This window comes from Protopterus annectens, chromosome 7.part0 (genome assembly GCF_019279795.1).
Source record: "Protopterus annectens isolate FY-2018-M chromosome 7.part0, PAN1.0, whole genome shotgun sequence".
In the NCBI taxonomy this organism is placed as follows: Eukaryota; Metazoa; Chordata; order Ceratodontiformes; family Protopteridae; genus Protopterus; species Protopterus annectens.
This window is the reverse complement of record NC_056739.1, coordinates 119,960,338-119,981,648: the sequence shown is the minus strand read 5'-3', so window position 1 is coordinate 119,981,648 and position 21,311 is coordinate 119,960,338. Positions and strand designations below refer to the sequence as shown.

The window sequence follows — 21,311 nt, the reverse complement described above, 5'->3', positions numbered from 1 at the left end:
TGCAGGTCCAAAGATTTCTTGACTTTATAATCTAAAATATCCTGGAGCAGCTAGTCTGCACTTCCTAGGAGTACAAATATACTAGATCTGGTACTCACAAATATGGGAGAGTGCTGCATCCCTCCAAGTGTGTTATTCTCACTGGTAAGATCAGATCACAAAGTGATCTCCCTTGAAATAAGGGTAAAATTAGACTCCCACCTAACCGCAAAAACATAAGAACATTTCTAAGGAAAAGTGCATCCTATTACATGATGGCATAGCTCGTTTCCAAGCTCCCCCAAACCCAGAGCACTGAAGCTTGCAGGGGAGTACAGAAAAGCCCTGTAGAGTCATATAAACAGCTGCATACAAACAACAGTACTAGAATGAAATAAGCCATGGTCAAGCTAAAAAAGTAGCCACCCTGGTGGACTCTTAGTATTAATAGGTTGTACAACCAAAGAAAGAAAAGCCTGTCAAAAAGTAAGATGGAATGTGCACAACAGAGCAAAGAGTCCCTCATTAGTGTAAACAAGAGAATCAGGGAATCAGTCACATCTTTGAAAGCAGACCTTGGAGCAAAAATAGCCTCCAAAGCCAAGGAACACCATAAGGCATTTTTCAGTTATGTCTGCAGTCTTAAGTGCAACACTCAAAAACATGCAAAATTAGTTGTAGACAACATCACCTATACTCATCCAAAAGACATAGCAAATCTGCTGACTGATATATTCAGCTCAGATTTCACCTGCCCATCACCTCCAGTTCTCCTCCAAGAAATACTCTCCACTACTCCCCTACCAGTTATAACCAAAGAAATGGTTGTCACTGCACTCTCTAAAGCTAAAAACATGGCTTTGATGGGGACCAATGATATACCAGGTTGCCTCCCAAACAATTTGAATCAGAACCTATAAGGTCCATTAGGATTTCTATCTGGCCACAGCCTCTACACCACTTTGTCCTACTAGAGTGGAAAACAGCAACAGTCAACCCTCTGCATAAAGGGGGACCATCAACTGACCTGGGAAATTACAGACCCATAAGTTTCACTGGTCTTATATATAAGGCCATGGAAAGAATAACCATAGACCTGATAAATAATGACAAAGGAAACCTCCAAACAATAGACCTGAGCCAATTTGACTTTGTCAAGGGCAGGTCATGCCTACTAAACCTGGTGGATTCCTTTGAGAAAGTCACTAGTGTTGTGGATGAGGGTGAAACAGTGCATACCAACTATTTTGATCTGTCCAAGGCATTTGACACAGTTTCCCAGTCAAGCATTATAAATAAACTCACAAAATTCTACATCACCAGATGGATAGCCACCTGGCTAATGGACAGAACAATGTGAATGAATCCAGAACTAGCAAGAGGTCAGTTGCTAGTGGTGTGCCACAGTTTTCAGTGCTGGGACCACTCCTTTAGGAATATACTTCTCTGATGTCAAGGCTAATGTGGAAGGCCTCTGGATGACAATGTTTGCTGAAAACTGCAAGCTGGGGGCAATCACTGAATCCCCCAGTGATGTAGATATTCTTCAGGTGGGTCTAAATCAGAAAAAGATTGGTGCCAGTACCATGGCTTAAAAGTAAATGCAAAAAAAAAAAAAAAAAAAAAAAAACAATGCATTACCATACCCTCTGGAAAGTCAAAACAGTCCTGCAAATTACAGCATCAATAACACACCCCTTAGAGTAGACTCAGATGTGAGAGATTTAGGTACACTGACAGATGGTAGCTTGAACTTTGATAGCCATGTGTCCGCAGTGGTGAGGAAGTGTTTCTATGTGGCACAGCTTATAAGTAAAGGTATGGCATCCAGATCCAAGGAAGTTATAGTTCCACTGTACACAACCCTCATTAGACCAATAATTGAGTACAATGTGCCATTTGGCATGTGCCTGATTAGGCACTCACAGCATCTGGAGTGACCCAAGATGCTCCTCACAAAGAAAATACAGGGTGTAAACAACATGCCCTATGCGGAGAAACTAAAAGCCCTATCCCTTTACTCTGTCTCCTACTTACTGTTAAAGTTTGACCTATGCCTAAACTACAAGGCACTCATAAATCCTTTACTTTCATTTGAGGAAAGTAAAGTCTTCAAATTACATGTGAAAATATAAGTAAGTATCTTTTATGCTATATGTCAATGTTCACAATTATGGAATTGTCACTGTTATGCGGAGCACCAACACACACACAAGCATGTCCACAAAAAGTAGCCCATGAAAGAATTAAGGAGCTACATGTTTCCAATATACACAGTTATTCAGCAGTTCCTGTGGCTGACACTGCCCTCCAGTAACGTCACAAATAGCATTAATGTAACATTTTCTGTCTATACACACTGAGCAGAGTGGATAAGTTGTTGACCGCAGCTGTTAGCTGAGATATATAAGTATCCTGTATTTTTTTCGATTATTTATACAAGATTATTGTTTTTAACAATTAATATATAGCACTTTTATTGTCTGCTTTTTAGTCTTCGAGTGTATTTTATTGCTATTAACTAATCTGCACAAGTACCTAATTTGTCTGCAGTTAAAAGCATTCTGTATCTTTACAAATCTTTATCTGTTTGTGCTTTCTCTAGTGCTACTGTCTGTAGACTATTGTCCCCATCCTCCCTCCCAGTTGCTGTCTTGCTCTTATACTTGGTGGCTTTGCAGTTGCCCGCCCCTACTGTAAATCTGATCTGTGACACGCCCCTACTGTAAATCTGATCCGGACACTCCTCCCAGTCTAGTGTCATTAGCTCATTGCCTTAATATTGCTACAACTCAAGTGCTCTAGGTTGGGCTGCATCTGAAGTGTTTGCGTGTTTTAGCTGCTTTTCTGTATATATAGACTTCTCTGTTTCTTTAACTAAATAAGCTCTGCAAAGTTGTTTTATTGCATTCCTGCCTGTATTTCTGAGTTTTTTGCACTTTTAAAGTTTGTTTTTGCTTAGTTTAACTGGTAGGCTACACACTCAAGTGTGCTAGCCGAATTAAAGCATTTGCTGTGTTTCTGTACCTAATTTCTGCTACTTTGTAAAAAAAAAAAAAAAAAAAATCCTTGTTTCCCACCTTTACTGAACTAGAATAGTCAAGTCTTCAGGTATTGCTGATCTCTGGGCTGTGTCATAGTTCCTGTGTTGCCCATATCCTTATTTGGATAGGAGGAAGCTTCTTTGTTCACCAGTGAGAGTGGGGAGCTCTGAGCAGCCTATCTGTCCCTTGAGGAGTGATTCCAGTCCAGTGACCTGTAGCTTATTGGCCGTTTTGGGCCATTTCCTATCTCTTTCTAACCCCCTGCTTTAAAGCCAGCTTTAGCGCTTTGCTTGTAATTTAAAGTTTGTCCTGTTTGTTGCATTTACCTGTTGAGGCTACACACTCAAGTGTGCTAGCCTGTGTTACATATTTATTGCATTTTTCTGCTGTTTGTTGCAAAAAAAAAAAAATTATCCTTGTTTCCCATCTTTCCTGACCTAGAGTAGTCCAAATACAGGCTTTGCTGTATTCTGGACTTTTGGAAAGTTCCTGTGTTGCCCATTTCCTTTCTTGGATAAAGGGAGGCTTCTTTGTTCACCAGTGGCAGTGGGGAGCTTGGAGCAGCCTATCTATCCCTGGAGGAGTGTTCCCAGCACAAAAATCTGGTAGTTCTTGTGTTGCCCATTTCCTTTCTTGGATAAAGGGAGGCTTCTTTGTTCACCAGTGGCAGTGGGGAGCTTGGAGCAGCCTATCTATCCCTGGAGGAGTGTTCCCAGCACAAGAATCTGGTAGTCTGTTTGTTGCAAAAAAAAATATATATATCCTTGTTTCCAATCTTTCCTGACCTATAGTAGTCCAAATACAGGCTTTGCTGTATTCTGGACTTTTGGAAAGTTCCTGTGTTACCCATTTCCTTTCTTGCATAAAGGGAGGCTTCTTTGTTCACCAGTGGCAGTGGGGAGCTTGCAGCAGCCTATCTATCCCTGGAGGAGTGTTCCCAGCACAAGAATCTGGTAGTCTATTGGCCGTTTTGGGCCAATTTTTAGCTCTTTCAAGTCCCCTGTATAAAACCCACTTTGGCACGGTTTTTGTGCTTGTTACTACTCAGCCAAGCTCCTTGTGGTCCTGCAGAGTGGTGCTAGCAGCAGAGAGGCTAAAAGAGCGACTGCTAACCTGATAAAAGTGTTTGTTTTCCTGCTACTACCTGGGCGACTGTCCGATCTAGCTAAACTGCAAATATTTCTGCTTCTTGAACTGTTTTAAACTGTTTAAAGTTGTTTTTGCACCTGCACTTTTAAAGTATGTCCTGTTTGTTGCTTTTACCTGTTGAGGCTACACACTCAAGTGTGCTAGCCTGTGTTACATATTTATTGCATTTTCCTGCTGTTTGTTGCAAAAAAAAAAAAAATGATCCTTGTTTCCCGTCTTTCCTGACCTAGAGTAGTCCAAATACAGGCTTTGCTGTATTCTGGACTTTTGGAAAGTTCCTATGTTGCCCATTTCCTTTCTTGGATAAAGGGAGGCTTCTTTGTTCACAAGTGGCAGTGGGGAGCTTGGAGCAGCCTATCTATCCCTGGAGGAGTGTTCCCAGCACAAGAATCTGGTAGTCTATTGGCCGTTTTGGGCCAATTTCTAGCTCTTTCAAGTCCCCCTGTATAAAACCCGCTTTAGCGCAGCTTTGCGTGATTTTGCGCATAGCACAGCATCGGGCAGCGCCGCTTAATTTGGTTTAAACCATTCTCGGCTGCACAAAGTCTGCTCTTCACTTTTTCCCTTAGAACTGATCTAGTTCTCATAATAAACACCCTATTCCCACTCTAAAGCCTGGCACTTGCTCACTAAAGCAATTATATAAGTCAGCACTAAAAATTAAAAGCACTACACCCACACAAACTCCCCTTGAGTACTTTGTTCCCCATTGGCCCTTTTTTTCAATTATAAAGGAATTCCCAATACTATTCTAGCATGTCCAAAGGTCAGTTGTCAATCTCCTCTCCGGTCCAGCTGGTGAATCTGGGAATCTTGAGGCAATGTTACAACTGCCTCATGTACACAGACAACTCTCTCCTCCTCCCAACAAATTCCAACACATGTGAGAGATGCAACTATATAGCCAACTGGAGGTTAAGCTCTCTCAACTCAGTACTGGCATAACCAGTCAGGAGGAGAAGGAAACCACACTCACTACAATTCCAGTCTCACATAGACCTACCACGACAGCAAACCAAAGACATAAACACACAAAAACATACTCGGAGGTTCTAAATAAAAATCTGCCTAAGCAGCAGAGACCTCCAAAGCAGACACCCAAGCAACCGCTACCCCAAAACAAAACACGTGCAACACATAGCTCACAAAGCTAGTGTGCCGAACAGTCACAGCCCTTAAGGCTAAACAACACACCTGATACACTTGTAATAGGTAACTCTATCGTCAGGTACACTGACGTCCCGCTCACCAGGCTGAACAAGGAGAAGGTCACGGTGAGCTGCCTGTCGGGCGCTAGGATCCGCCACATAACACAAGCACTCAGGTCACTCCAAGGCAAGTACAAATATGACTCAGTCATTGTCCATGCTGGTGTGAATGACCTGAGACATACCTCCCTGGACTACATGAAAAGAGACATAGAGGAGCTCTCTGAGCATGTAGCCTAGGCCGGTATGACCCTGACCTTGAGTAGCATCTTACCCTCACCAAGAATGATGCCACAATATGAGGACAAGATGATCAATTTCAACAACTGGCTTAAGTATTGGTGTCATTCAAAGGGGATCCAATGCCTGTCTGCCTGGGATGACATGCTCGACAAGCCACAATGCTTCGCTAGGGACAGCTTGCACCTGTCACCCCTGGGCTTTCGGATATTGGCAAAGGCTCTTGCCACCCCCACAGTGCCTTTTTTAGGCAAGGCTCAAAAGACAAACCCACCTCCATAGGGATAAGAAACTAAGAGTAATGCTACTCAACGCCAGAAGTCTAAACCTCAAGATGCACGCACTCAAAACTCTCCTTAACATGGAGAACATCGATATCTGTGCAGTAACAGAAACCTGGTTCAAGGCTCCCAAGAGCACCCCAGCACTACCAGGTTATACCTCATACCATGTTTTTTGGCCCCAAAACTTGGACTGAACCACAAAAGGAGGGGGAGTATCAATATTCGTCAAAGATACCCACACCTCCAGGTTGGTGGCACAGCACGAAGCATCAGAGACTATCCATGTGCAACTAACAGTGGGTAAAACTGCCTTCCAGTTTATAGCCTGCTACAGACCACCCTCCCAAACCCAAAAACCCCACTCGGCCTTCCTGAGAACACTGGAAAATATGAAGGTCTCTCCAAACACCATTATATTGGGCGACTTCAACTACCCTAACATAGACTGGGAGCATTACTCTAGCTCCAACACCCTAGCCCGAAGGTTCCTAGAATTTATAAACTCAAATGCTATGGAACAACTTGTTGCCACTCCCACAAGAGGGGAAAACATACTGGACCTGATCATCATCAACATGGGGACTCTATGCTCCAGACCAGAAGTGTATCCCTCACTGGTAAGATCAGACCATAAACTAATCTCACTAGATATTCACATCCCGACCCCAGACCCTGCCCAGAAAATCACAGTGAAAAACTTCTCTAAAGCAAATTTCACACTCCTCAAAACTGAGGTGGAATCCTTCAAAGCCCCTGGGCCTGTGGAAAATACGGCCCAGACCGCAGAATCCTTTATAAACGCATTCTATGAACACCTTCAGGAATGCATGGATCATGCAATCCCAAATAAAACCAAGACCCAATCCTCCAAAGTTAGGTGTCCTGTCTGGTGGACCCCAGCCATAAACAAATTATACAATAGAAGGAGGAAGCTACTACATGATAGAGCAAAATCCCAAAAAGGGAAGGCATCTCTGATCAGTATTAGCAAAAAACTACGGGCACTCATAAAATCGTCTAAGGCCAGCTTCAAGAGAAAAATTGCACAGGACACTAAGGATAATCACAAGGCTTTCTTTAGTTATGTTAGGAACCTGGGTGGGAATTCCCAGATATGCTCAGAATTAGTCCAAAATGACAAAAAATACACCGAACCCACAGACATTGCCAACATCTTAGCTGACAGGTTCAGTGCAAACTTCTCCCCCCTTCACCACCAAAAGGGCAAATATCTATCCCAGCAGAGTGCTGCCCCCCTGACATCTGAGATGCTCAGGTAAGAGCCGCCCTCTCCAAAGCAAAAAACACAGCATCAATGGGACCAGACGGTGTCCCGGGCTGCATCCTACATGAACTCCAAGAAAAACTAAACCCAAACATAAAACTTCTGTTCAACCTCAGCCTTACTACAGGATATGTACCCAAAGAGTGGCGTACAGAAACAGTGGTCCCTCTCCACAAAGGTGGTGCCTCAACAGATCCTGGAAACTATCGCCCCATAAGCTTGACTAGCTTGGTCTGCAAAGCTATGGAAAGGATCATCATTGACATCATAAATAAAGATATTGGGGACCTACAGACACTGGATCCTACCCAGTTCGGCTTTGTTAAGGGCAGATCCTGCCTCTTAAACCTAGTCGATTTATTTGAAACAGTCACCAAGGACATTGACGAAGGGAAGGTGGTCCACACAGCCTACCTGGACCTTGCAAAAGCCTTCGATACAATACCCCACTCTGGCATTATAGATAAGCTCACCAGCTTAAATATAAACCCCTATGTCACTAGATGGGTTGCAAACTGGCTCAAGGACAGAACCCACATGGTTAGAATTGCTGGAGCCATGTCAGACTCCAAACCAGTTACAAGTGGTGTCCCACAAGGCTCAGTCCTGGGACCTCTCTTGTTCGGTATATATATCTCGGAGGTACAAGCTAACACGGAAGGACTGTGGCTGACCAAGTTCGCAGATGACTGCAAACTGGGCGCGATAACAGACTCTCCAGCCGACACAAGCATCCTACAAAAGGGCCTCATAGAAACAGACAACTGGTGCCAGAGCCATGGCCTCAAGCTAAATGCAAAAAAGTGTATAGTCATCCCCTTTGGCAAAAACAAAGTGCCCACAAATTACCACATAGGTGGTAATCCATTAAGTACGGAAGAAGTAATTAGGGACCTGGGGACCCAAGTTGATAGCAATCTCTCATTTGACAACCACGTGGCCAAAGTGGTTAAAAAAACATTTTATATAGTCCACCTAATCATGAAGGGATTCACATCTAGATCAGGGGAGGTCATCGTGCCTCTTTACTCATCCCTCATCAGGCCCATAATTGAGTACAATGCCCCTTTTGGGATGTACCTTACCAGACACCTGCAGCAACTGGAACGATCCCAAAAGTACCTCACCAAGAGGATCAAAGGGCTCAAACAGATGCCATATGCTGCCCGGTTAAAGAAATTCCAGCTCTACTCAGTAGCATACCACCTGCTCAAAGGCGATCTATGCCTGACGTATAAAGCCATGTCCAACCTGGAATTAATGGACATGCTGCACCTCAGAAAATCAAAATCCCATCGAGCTACGCGCTCGAGAGACTTGAACCTCAGCACTGAAATAAATAGGACATGCTGGAGGGACAGATTCATAACCCAGAGGCTCCCTTCACTCTGGAATAAAATCCCAGTCCAGGTTAGGCAGAGTCCCTCATTGACTCTCTTCAAGAGGAATCTTGATGAGTGGATGGGAGATTGTAGGTTTACCCCGGGTATCACTTCTGTGTCACTGTTAGACAGAGGCAGAGTATACTAACCTCGAAAAAGGGCATAGCAAAATTAATTTAAAATGGGTGGCAAAAGCCAAACACACTCTGGCTAGGCTTACAAATGCCCTAGGGCAGATAGCCTAGTATCAACCTATGAACCTATGAACTCAAACGATGCTTGCAAAGATAAAGCTGTTCTTACAGACTGGAGATAAGGCCAGAATAATCATCACAACTACTTGTTAACAAACCGTTTCCAAGCAGCAAGAATGGAAGATAACAAAGTACAACAGTGGGCCACATACCATGTGACTTGGGAGGGGCAACAGTGTAATAGGGGCTGATGTTCTCCCTGCATAAGGATGCACGGTGGGTGATGGAGGTGGGTGATGGAGGTGGGCGATGGAGCTCACAGAACAGAAGCTGCATGTCACTCTCCAAAGAAAGATCAACAAGTGTGTTTATAAACTTGGAGTTTGTTTACTTTTATGGGGACAATATATTGTATATTTTTACTCTGAAATACAGCTAACATATCCTCTGACATATATTACAGGGAACTCAACAGATAAAAGGAAACAGAACACAGCGTTTATGATGTACACCTTCCATCAGTGCTGTGTACTCTGAATTATAACAGCTGCTTAAACACAATACAAATCCTTTTGGAAAGGCCGTCTGTAAACTGAGGCACGGGGAAGGGCAGGGATGATTAGAAGATAATGGGACTGCAGGGCCTAGGCACAGTAACACAACATTCATTCACCAACACTACTGATGATCCAGGTTCAAGCAGCTGCCCAGGATCCAGACAGCCAAGGAAAGAGAGGAAGCGGGCAGTTTTAGCCAGCTAGCCACCAGAGGGAATTTGGTTTTCTCAGCTTTCCACTGCATTTCATCCACTTGTGCAATGTGAATAAAGTGTAGTGAGAAAGTGCTTTTTATTATTCATGTGGGTGGACAGCTCTTCCCAGTGGTGCAGACTAGCCCGTGGCCATTACAAGCTTCATACTAGTGAAACATTTAATAGAATCCCTCGGGCCAGCAGTATGACAACATTATTCCTTTCCACCCACACATCGTACACTATGAGTGGGGAAATAAGGGCTACAGGCAGTAGAGTCAAAAACCAGATCGTCATCTAATCTGATAAAATCTGATAAAAGATCAGCTGCTTAACATAATAAAAAAGACAGAGACACAAATGTTACACAGACTGTGATTTCAACACTGTTACTTAATTCCAAAATACACAAGCTGTTTTGTAAGGAATATGATCGACCATAAAATTATCTGTTGCCATACCTGCTTTGAAGCTCAGTTCATCCTGCTCTTGCCCATCATAATCATAGAGTGCTCGAACACGCACCCCTTTCTTGGCTGTTGGGGGTGTGGAATCTTCATCAAATGGGTTAGCCCCACCATTCGCCTCATTAGCGTTAAAGGGGTTTCCTGTCTCTTCATCGGACCAGTCAGCAGAATAGGCTTGGGTCCTGTCATAGCTACTGACACTGTCAACAGCAAATAAAAGCACAGTAAATAAAAAAAATACAAAATAATATTATTAAAATGATGGGTAGGGAAACACCATAAAACAAACTCTCTGCTTACATCAGAATGAACTTAGTTAAATCACTATTTTTAAAACTACATTTAGTCATAGTTTTTCTAAGCCCTGTTACTACTTCTTAAGCAAATTCCACAAAGTCTGCTTAACTCAAGGCTAGGCCTCTTGTCTACCCAATGGCTCTTACATTTGACATGATAATTGTATGAAGGTTAGGACTGGCTAAGCATAAAAACACTGTTTGGAAATCACAGTGTTATAAAATCAACAAAAACTTAGAACACAAATCCCAAATGCTTCTTCACAGAATCACACAAGTTTAATTCAGTTAAATGGTTTTGTCAAAAAGTAATTAATTTAACTTCATCAGAACTTATTTACATTATGAAATACAACTGATGTCATCATTCTTAATTTAAAAATACACTAATGAAAAATAAAAAAAAATGAATATTGAAATACATGAATTTTAACCTACTGGAAACAGTAATCACGTCATTAGTACCAGAGGTTTTGTAACATTGAACTTTAGCTGCCATTTTGTCCTTAAGCTCTAATAAGTTAATTACATCATTATTTCTGAAAGACGAATGTACACAATCTACCACTGAGGAGGAATATTACCTAAAATCAGAACATTTAAAGTATGGTGAAACAAAGCATTTTCTGACTTTATGTTAATTATATAACTGAAATTTTCTGTAATATGCTTGTAATGTCATCACATGATTGGCATGTCAATAAATAACTCACTGTCATGGGAAAAAAAGGAAACTTTCCCGTCTGATAAATAACCCGTTCACATCCCTTCACTGTCACAATATTGCCACTGTCAATAAATTCACATTAGTGCCAAATTCTACAAGTATAATCTCCATTCCGTTGTGATAACAGCTGAATAACTATATAAAATGTATGGTCGTTTTGTAATAGTTGTCTTATATTGTAAGATGTTTTTCATGTAAATAAAGGCATCCCTTCAAGTACAGCACACCAAAAGCATGTTTTAAATATTTTCCACTTATTAATAATCCACTTTCTGACTCCAGCACTGTCAAACTAAAATCTAACAAAAGGGAATTAGTTCTATTCTGTACTTTATTAACTTTATTTTTGTCAGTAATAATACCATTTTTCCAGCCACTCACAGCTATTCCTACCCAAAATAGGGACAAACCAATGTTTTCTTTGAGAAGTTACAACTGACAACATTTTAAGTAAAAAGGGTTGAGAATACAGACAATTTTTAAATAAACCTAACAGAACAACTTCTACAATGAGATCAGTGTCTGATGTTAATTTGGAAGCCCTTATAAGCTGCCCTTTTACATTATTTTTTACAAACAATGGATGACTATCGTTGTGATGTAAAAAGGTGTTGGCTAATGTTTCCTTTCTAAAAATCTTTGAATCAAAACAAGTTCTACCACTGTTCATAACTGTAATATCTAAATGGTTAATCTGATTGACATGCCATGTAAAAGTGAATTAAAAAAATTCTTTGTAGATTTAAATAACTGAAAAAAAACTCATGCAGTTTGCTTATATCCACCAACCACATAAAAAAGAAACCATCTGTATATTAACAATCATAGTGTATACACTTGTAAAATTCAGATCAATAACTAAAATCACATTCACATCCGTCTATCACTATATTACCATAGCTTGGTGCCCTGATTGTAGTCGTTGCTAATGCATTTAACCTGATAATATTTTCAGTTACTAAACTACTGTACAGTTCCAATGTAAAGGCTGCCCAAATGCATGGGCAGTAACTCTCACCAAATAACTAGCATTAGGACTGTAACCTGAAACTTAGTGAGGCATTGCACGTTGTTAAGCTTACAGCAGCTAGCATGTGCATCTGACAGCGCTAATACCATATTTTAGTACCATCTAACTCTAGTCACTAATCCTGGAGATTGCCTTAGTAGACTCCTGTATACCACAGTCCTCAAACCATAAATGTGTACTCTAACATAGGCCCAGACCACAAGGATATGCAATTTCTAAATATCTCCATAGCCACCTTAAAAGGTGTGGGCATCCTGAGACAATGTATCAATTGTATTATATTCATAGACAACCTTTTAATCTTTAAAGAAACTGACACAGTATGTGAGAGACATATACAAACAATTTCCTTGGAGGCAAAATTCTTGCATACAAACAAGGTTATGAAGAACACACACACTACATCCACCATACATACTGTCAACTCTATATATATATATATATATATACATATATAGATATATATATATATAGAGAGAGAGAGAGAGAGACTACCTTATGCTGAGGCACTAAAAAACAATCTTCCCAAACCTGAAAGATTTTCTAAGCCTATAAACAGCAACATCTACCCTTATCCATCTCTAAAACACACACCAAGCACCACACATACAACTACACCCAGTGAACCCCCAAGAATGAAGCCCATAAAGCAAGCAAACACTTTAACCAGGACTCTTGTCATAGGTGACTCCATTGTATGGCACACAAACACCACACTCACCAGACTGGACAAGAAGAAGATAACAGTTAATTGCTTATCTGCAGCCAAGATCCGTCAGGTTATGCACTCACTCAAGTCAATGCACCTCAGGTGCCGGTATGATTCTATCAAAGTCCATATGGGTGTAAATGACCTGAGCCATACCTTACTGGACTATATGGAGACAGATACTATGGATGTCTCTGAATATGTGTCTCAGATAGGTATGTGCCTTACACTGAGCAGCATTCTATCTTCACCAAGGATGATGCCACAGTAGGAGCATAAAATGACTGACTTTAACAACTGGCTTATTTTCTGGTGTCATTCCAGATGGATTCAGTATTTGTCAGCAAGACAGGATATGGTTAACAGATACATTACTGTGCCACGGATAGACTGCACCTGTAACCTGGGCTACCAGATAAAGGCTAAATCTTTATCCACCCCATTTACAGTGTTTCTTATGTAATGTCAAATTGAAAATTACCAGCTTAGCAAATGAAACCCAAAGGAATTTAAAAAGGTGTCACTGCTCAGTTCTTGGAGACTTAAAAAGAAGTTCCACACCCTATAAGCTTTCCACACTCTGGAGAATATGGACATCTGTGCCACTACGGAGGCATAGTTTAAAGCCGCAGAAAGTATTGTGGCAGTGCAAGGTTTGAGTGGCTTCCACACATTTAGACCACTAGCCACATGCACAAGGACTAAAGGTGGACGTGGGTTGATCTTCACTGGCAACAAGTATACCTTTTAAACAGGATGGTGCCCTGGAGTTCATCCACTTGCTCATCACCATAGATAAAATCCCACACCACATTCTATCAGGCTATAGACCATCATCTATGCCCCGTGTCTCCCATAATTCATACCTAGACCTACTGAAGACACTTATCATCCAACCAAATACCCTATTCAGGGAAGACTTCAACTACCCCTCTATAGACTGGGAAACACACACTGCCTCCAACTTGGAATGTTTCCTGGACTTTATTAACTCAAACAACCTTGACCAGAAAGTGCACACACCAACCAATGGTTGAAACACACTGGTCCTAGTACTTACCAATATGAGAAAGTGCTGCACCCCATGTCATGTCCTCACTGGTAAAGTTGAATCACACAGCTATCTCCTTCAAAATGAAAATCAACTTGGAAATCCCAGTAAAACCTGTAACAGTTCCAAACTATTCTAAAGCAAACTACATCCTAGTAAGCAACAGTTGGTCAAAAATTCAGTGACACTCCAGACCTTGAGTTCACAACAACCTATGAGGAACTGTTCATAGAACCCTGTGCAACCATGTAAGTAAACCTAAAATAAACCCTAAAAACAAATCAAAAAGTCATGACTAAAACCAGAAAAAGCAACTCTCAAAATGACACTAATCAAACTAATCAGAAAACTAACAGGATTAATTAAATGCAACAAGGCCAGTTACAACATCAAGATAACCCCTCAGTCTAAAGACAGCCACAATGCCTTATACAGCTGTGTTTGAAACCTTAAAGTTAAAACACAGCAATGTTCTAAACGTGTGATAAATGGTAGTACCATTACCTAGCAGAGATACAGGAAATCTGCTGGATAACAAATACAGCTCTTACCCCCCCCCCCACACTCCCACATGGCCTCCCCACCGGTGAAACCCCTACTAGCAATAACCCCTCCCTACTATTAGCAGGGAGCAGGTCATGGCGGTACTTGCTAAGGCCAAAAAACACAGCCTCACTGGGCCCAGACAATATCCCAGGATGTCTCCAAAATAGCTTAAAACATGACCTGTCAGGACAAATTGAGTCACTTTTCAACTACAGCCTCAAAACAGGCTTTGTACCATGAGAATGGAAGACAGCAATGGTTATCCCTCTTCACAAGGGTGGACCATCAACTGACTCCAGAAACTACCACCCATTAGTCTGACTAGTCTAATACACAAAGCCATAGAATGAATTATCATGGAAATGCTCAACAAAGACTTTGGCAGCCTTACAGTCATTGGACCCATCCATGTCTGGTTTTGTCAAAGGAGGGTCATTCTATTTAACCTGGTAAACTTCTTTGACAGGGTCAGCAAGGCAATGGATGAGGGGGAAACTGTGCATGCAACTTACCTAGACCTAGATAAGGCATTCAATATAATACCCAGCTCAGGTATGTGTATTGTTGACAAATTCATAGAACTAGGCATAAACCCCTACATAACTCACTGGATTTCCAGCTAGCTCACAAATAGGACCCAAGAAGTCAGGACTGGTGAGACCACCACCACCTCCACCAAAAGACCAGTCACCAGCAGAGTACCTCAGGGGTCAGTGCTGGGCCCACTCCTGTTTTGCATCTACTTCTTAGAGGTCCAGGCTAATTCAAGGGCCTCTGTCTCACCAGGTTTGCAAATGACTGCAAATTGGAAGCTATAATTGATTGCCCCATGGCACTAACATCCTGCAAGAGGGCCTAACACAGACAAATGACTGGTGCCAAAGCCATGGATGAGAATTCAATGCCAAGAAGTGAACTACAGTGCCTTTTGTGGAAAAAGTCTACTCAGGTTAATTACTCCATTGATAAGACACCCCATAACAGTTGTTCTAGTAGTTAGGGATCTATGAACATATATATGCAGGCAGTAATCTGTCCTTTGAACAACACGTAGCTAAGGTAGTAAGAAAATCATTCTGTGTTGCCCAGCTTATAATTAAGAGTATGGTATCCAGGTCCAAGGAAGGTATAGTAGCACCTTACTCTGTCCTTATTAGACCCATCATTGAGTATAATGTCCCCTTTGGGATATACCTGACCAAGCATATGCAACAAACGGAACGCCCACAGAGGTTCCTCACCGACAGAATTCATGGTATTAACACACTGCACTGTGCAGATCAGGCCAATAAAGCCAAACTCCACTAGCTGTGGATATGCATATTTCGGCCTTGTTATGACCTCAGCCCTGTGTTTCTTATGCTTAGTCAAACACTCTGCTTGTGCTGTGCTGATGAGGTCATAACAAGGCCGAAATATGTATATCCACAGCTAGTGGGGTTTGACTTTATTGGCCTGAAATTATCCATTAAAACGACAAAACAAGTGATGGTCATTCAGAATCGCCAATTAGCTAAAAACACTGGATGTTCATAAGGGTCATTTGCATATATCCCATGTGCCTAGACTAAGGGATTGGAATAAATCCTGAAAAGTTTTTATTATATCTTTTAAGGAATGGTGGAGTTTTAGTTCCTTAAGGTTTGATTTGCTTAAGAAAGAAAGAGTTTTTGGGTTAAGATTATTATTTAGGGCATGGTTACACCACATTTTGATCCAAAGAGGAGTCCAAGTAGGAGAGTTTGATTGATGATTGTCAATTGTAATTATCCTGTTTGCATGTATGATTCTGTAGTACAAATGGAGATCAAGCAACCCTAGACCCCCCTTAGATTTCGGTAAAGTAAGTCTTTGATAAGAAACTCTTACAGCCTTAGGGTGCCATATGAATTTCACAAAGGTTTTGTGCACTCTGTTGAAGAAGAGATTTGGAGTAGAGGAGAGAGATGCATTGAGATGATAAAGAAGCTTTGGAAGAATATTCATCACATAAAATCAAGTTCCAAATGAAGTTCCCATGTTCCTTGTCCTTCTTCTATAAAGAAATTAAATATTCTATGTACTCACCCAAAGAAGCGGACTCGGTTTTCACTAAGTGCTTTGGCTTAGCTCCGACTAATCAATAAAGCACCCGACTGCATTGTTTTACTTACCGGAGGCTACAGCTGTAATTTTTGATCATATTTAATGGTCACTGATGATGGTCGATAACTTCCCACTAATTAAAAACGCTTATTTGGAACTGAGACTTGCTTCCGCTGTTCACAGGCTTATCCTAGATACGCTTATTTTGGATTTGGTTGGCCTGGGAAACTTTGAGAGTAACAACCTTATCAAGACCTTGCTGGTGCACCTTCTAAGCTGGAAGTATGTTAGCGTAATTCCCCTGGTGGCCTGTGGTGCCGTGTCTGAGTTAAGGAGGCTCTATGTCACTTGTTGATATCTTTTTTGTTTTGTTTTGTTGTTGTTAGTATTTCATGTCTTCTAGAGGTGTCATCTCATTCAGGACATCCGAAAGCATACCTTTAAAGTAATCCAGTGTCTCACCCACAGACAGAAGCACTATTAGCAGCTTTTGGTGCACACTTAGGAAGGGATACAACTCCAAGCCAGGGTTAAAGTTGTGCAGTTTGGTAAAATGATGCATCCCTGCAGTTCTAGTATTCTCATGAAGGGAAGTAAGTATAGGAGGCAAGAATACTAACCTTAGGAGAGTGTTTAGCAATGCTACTGCTGTACTGCAGAGGATCAGAACTTGTCCAAACACATGAAGATTCACCATATCGTACATGAAATAATCATTGGCTGAAGTCCAGTCTACATTCAAATCCTCCATGATGGTGAATTTAGCCCTTACATTTGTTCCTAGCCAGGTAAGTGTGTCATCTCTTGAGAATTTCGGGTTGTTCTTTTGGTACACAGACTACAGTATCCTTGATAGTTCTGTGCTTCCCACCTAAACAATCATTATTAAATAACTAATATGAGGACACTTCTTTGTATCCCCACTCATCAAAAGGGGAAACTTACTGGATGATGTCATTTTGCACAATGCTGGCGTGTCCCTAGTATTTTTATACTTAAGTACCACAGGTATGGGGGGTAGTGCAACCTCGCTCTGAAAAAAACAGTTGGCTGAACCACTTTGGGACTGGGCCTTTTTAACGATTGCTGTTTTCAATGACTGTGTGTGCAGCTGCAGTGACTGATGTTTGAAGGTGTGTTTGACCTGGCCACCAGGTGATGCTTCGTCTGTTGAGGAATGCCACCCAACTTATATCCCTGTCAGTATGATTGTGAAGGAAGATTATATACTCAAGCATTTTAACTTTAATATCACATATGTGCATCATCAACCAGATTTCCTGCACGGCAGCAATGTGAGCGGAGCAGAGCTCAGTGAGATCACGGTGCACTTCTGTTTTGTTCTAAAAGCTTTGTGCATTAATATGAAGAATCCTGTAGCTATGTCAGCTGCCTCTTATTCAGACACTTCGCCTAGCCCTAAACTACATCTAGAATCATATCAGACATGTAACCTCAACCTATCCTTCATCTGTGGCTCCTATTCATCGACATAACCCAGTCCTAACCTTCATTTGTGCCTCCTATTCAGTCATGTAAGTCAGTCTTATCCTCACCTGTGCCTCCTATTCTGACATATAACCCAGTCCTATCATTCACCTGTGCCTCCTATTCTGCCACATAACCCAGTCCTAACCTTTAGCGGTGCCTCCTATTCTGCCATGTAAGCCAGTCCTAACCTTTATTTGTGCCTGTTAATCCTATATTCCAACCCTAACCTTCATATGCACAATTTATCTAACAGTATAACCCAGTCCTAACTTTCACCTGTGCCTCCTATTCAACCATTTAAACCAGTCCTAACCTTCAGCTATGCCTCCCATTCATCCACATAGCCCTGTCCTAACCTTCACCTGTGCCTCCTTCTATTCAGTCACGTAAGCTAGTCTTAGCCTTCACCTGTGCCTCCTATTCACCTGTGTAAGCCACTCCTCATCTTCATTTGTGCCTGTTAATCACATATTCAGACACTAACCTTCATCTGCACCATTTACCTAACAATATAACATATTCCTAACCTCAGCTGTACGTCTTACTCAACCTGTTAACCCAGCCCTCATTTTCATCTGAATTTCTTATTCAGCCACTTAATCCAGCCCTAACCGTAATTGTGTCTATTTGTCACTCATACTACCAGCATTTAATATGCATCTCTTCATGCAGCCCTGACTTTCATCTTTGTCTCGTACTGATCTACACAGCATAGCACAACCTTCACAGGTACATTTTACTCAACTATACAACCCAGTCCTAACTTTCAACTGTGCTTCTTCGTCAAACACACATCCTGGCCTTTCCCTTCAGTACCATCCCACACAGCCACTTAGCCCAGCCCTAACCATCAATTGTTCTTCTTAATCAACAACATAACTGAGCCCAGCTCTAAACTAGCCTTACCCTTCATGCATGCGTGTTACCTGAAAGCATAACAGTCTTTACCTTTATATGCCTCTGCTATTCAGCCCCTTAAGACAAGCTTAACCTTCATATGTGCACACTTTCCCAGCTCTAACCTTAATATATGTTGCATGTCAAATCATGCAGATTTGCATTAACTTGTGTCTTTACCTTTCATCGTTTAATCCAGCCCTGGCGTTTATCTATGCTTTTCTCACCTTCATATGACAGTCTTACCAGTCACTTAACCCCGCTTAAACTGTTATTTGTACCTCTTATTCAGTCACAGAACATTGTCCTAACTTTCTTCCATCTTTCTCACCCATCAATTAAATCTAGTCCTAATAATATAGTTAGCTAAACCAGCCTAACCTTCGTATATGCCTACTGTCCATCCATGTTACTAGTCCCTAAAAATTATGTTTTTTATCCAGTTACTTAAACTAGTTCTTAATCTTCATGTATGCCAAACCCGCCATCTGTGTGATTCCCCACAGTACTAACACTATGTCTGCCATTAAGACCAGCCCTTATCCCACATGAGACATTTATGTAGCCACAGGGTGCAGCTGTTAAGACAACTCTGCCCATAATCTAATGGCTACAGACTCTAGCCAGGTATCTGCGGTCATTATTAACATCTTACTTCTAGGGAAATGAAGGAACAGAGATGGATGTTCACTCCTTTTCAGGATTCAATTCCTTCTCAGAGCAGCGTCCATAATATTAAACAATTATGATGGTTATACAACTGCTGTGTCTCCGAACTGGTATCTTAAAATGACTCCTTGACCTGTAGCAATCTTTTTAAGCTACATAAATATCACCTGGAATTTTAAGCTGTTTCAAACTTCAGTACTGAAGACAGGGTTGCTAACGTTGAAGCCCTAAAAGTCTGCTGCCTCTGGTTTATTTGCAGCTGGGTATCTGCTCAGGATAAAGCTGTCATTTTGGTCCATGACATCCTGGTAATTTTATCAACAAAATACTGTGATCACAAAAGTTAACAACTTACAGTCTCACTACAGGCTTAGCCAACTGCAATTAACTACATCAGACAAAGTCACTTTTTGCACAGAGGGATGTAGAGCTTTGTTGACATCACTCCATACTGCAACAGTCCTACAGAGCAAGAGCATAGCACAAGCTCCTACATTACCTAAGTATGTAGCCAGTCTACAGGAAAAGCCTTTTTACACATGTTCTGACATTCATAAAGAAGAAACCTCTGGGTTACCACATTATGTTCCCATCACTGAATACAGCCATGTCTCTCCAGGAGCTAAAGATACAAAAATGCTTCCCAGCAGAGTATACTCTATTACCAACAGTGTACTCTATTACCAGCACAGTGTACTCTATTACCAACACACTGTATTCTATTACCAACACCGCATACTCTATTACGAACACAGTGTACTCTTTTGCTAGACAACTTTTTCCCCCTGTCATGCTTTGTTTCACACAGGCACCTGATGTATGTGGTAGGACAACAGGGCAGTGCAACACCACAATGGCACCTGATATTACCCTAGGTTCATCACCTCACATGCCACATTTGGCAAGCAGAAGGTAATGTGATTTTAGCATTTCTTAAGGTTGTTATTGATTTATTTATTATTTATTTAACATTTGTTGACTGGGAAAGTCTGACTAGGACATGGCCTATTTTCAGCAGAAGCCTGGGGAGAAATGCTCCAGATGCATGTCTTTGTAATTTAGTCCTGTTCATCTCTACAGGGATGAGAAACATTTAGCAATGGTCAGAATCACTCATCTAAGTGTAGCTTATACAACACCACAAAGAGCTAAGACAAAATATCACCTTTAACATATAGTCAGATCTATCCAAAAAATAAATATACAGATAGATTCAGAAAGCATTTTGGGAATATTAGTGAACTGAATTCTGCTGATGCCAGCTATCACATATATACCCAAGCCCATCAGATAAATCTAAGAATACCAGTGCTGACACTGGCTAACCCTTGGTCTGATGCTCTCTAGTACCTCTAAGCAAACATGGCGCTAAACAGACACATGACATCTCATCACCTGCTTTAATGACAAATGTGTAATAAAAAAAATATGTCAAACAACAAGAAGTTTATAAAACATTTCCTTAAAATATCTTAAATCTTAATGCTATAATTTCTGTATTTATGCAACTGGCCTTTTGGCCTTTGACCCCTGAACTACCTGCCCCATGGGGACTGTGGTCTCCCACAGCCCTACTAACTCAATATAGTGACTCTGAGGTTACTTTACTGCTTCATCCCTGTACTCTAAGGTATTGCAACCTCAAAGTGCATTTATTTAGCAGGGCTGTGGAAGTTACAGCTCCATGCAAAAATATTGACCTGTTTTATAACAGTCTACTATTAATTACACTTGCAACATAATATTCCTTATATAAACTACTGTTATACGCCTGTATGGACATATATGATCCATCTTTGTAATACAGCCTAAGGTTTCTATTACATA

General features: G+C 41.3%; 1 protein-coding gene across 2 annotated transcripts in view; it reads right to left on the bottom strand.

Annotated features, from left to right (window-relative positions):
* The window catches only part of PACSIN1 (protein kinase C and casein kinase substrate in neurons 1), a 1,250,130-nt gene that overhangs the window by 123,222 nt on the left and 1,105,597 nt on the right, over positions 1-21,311 (bottom strand). For both annotated transcript variants that reach the window (XM_044076554.1, XM_044076555.1), the window contains exon 9: positions 9,978-10,183. In XM_044076554.1, the coding sequence (XP_043932489.1) occupies positions 9,978-10,183 (206 nt within the window). The remainder of the gene's footprint in view (positions 1-9,977; positions 10,184-21,311) is intronic.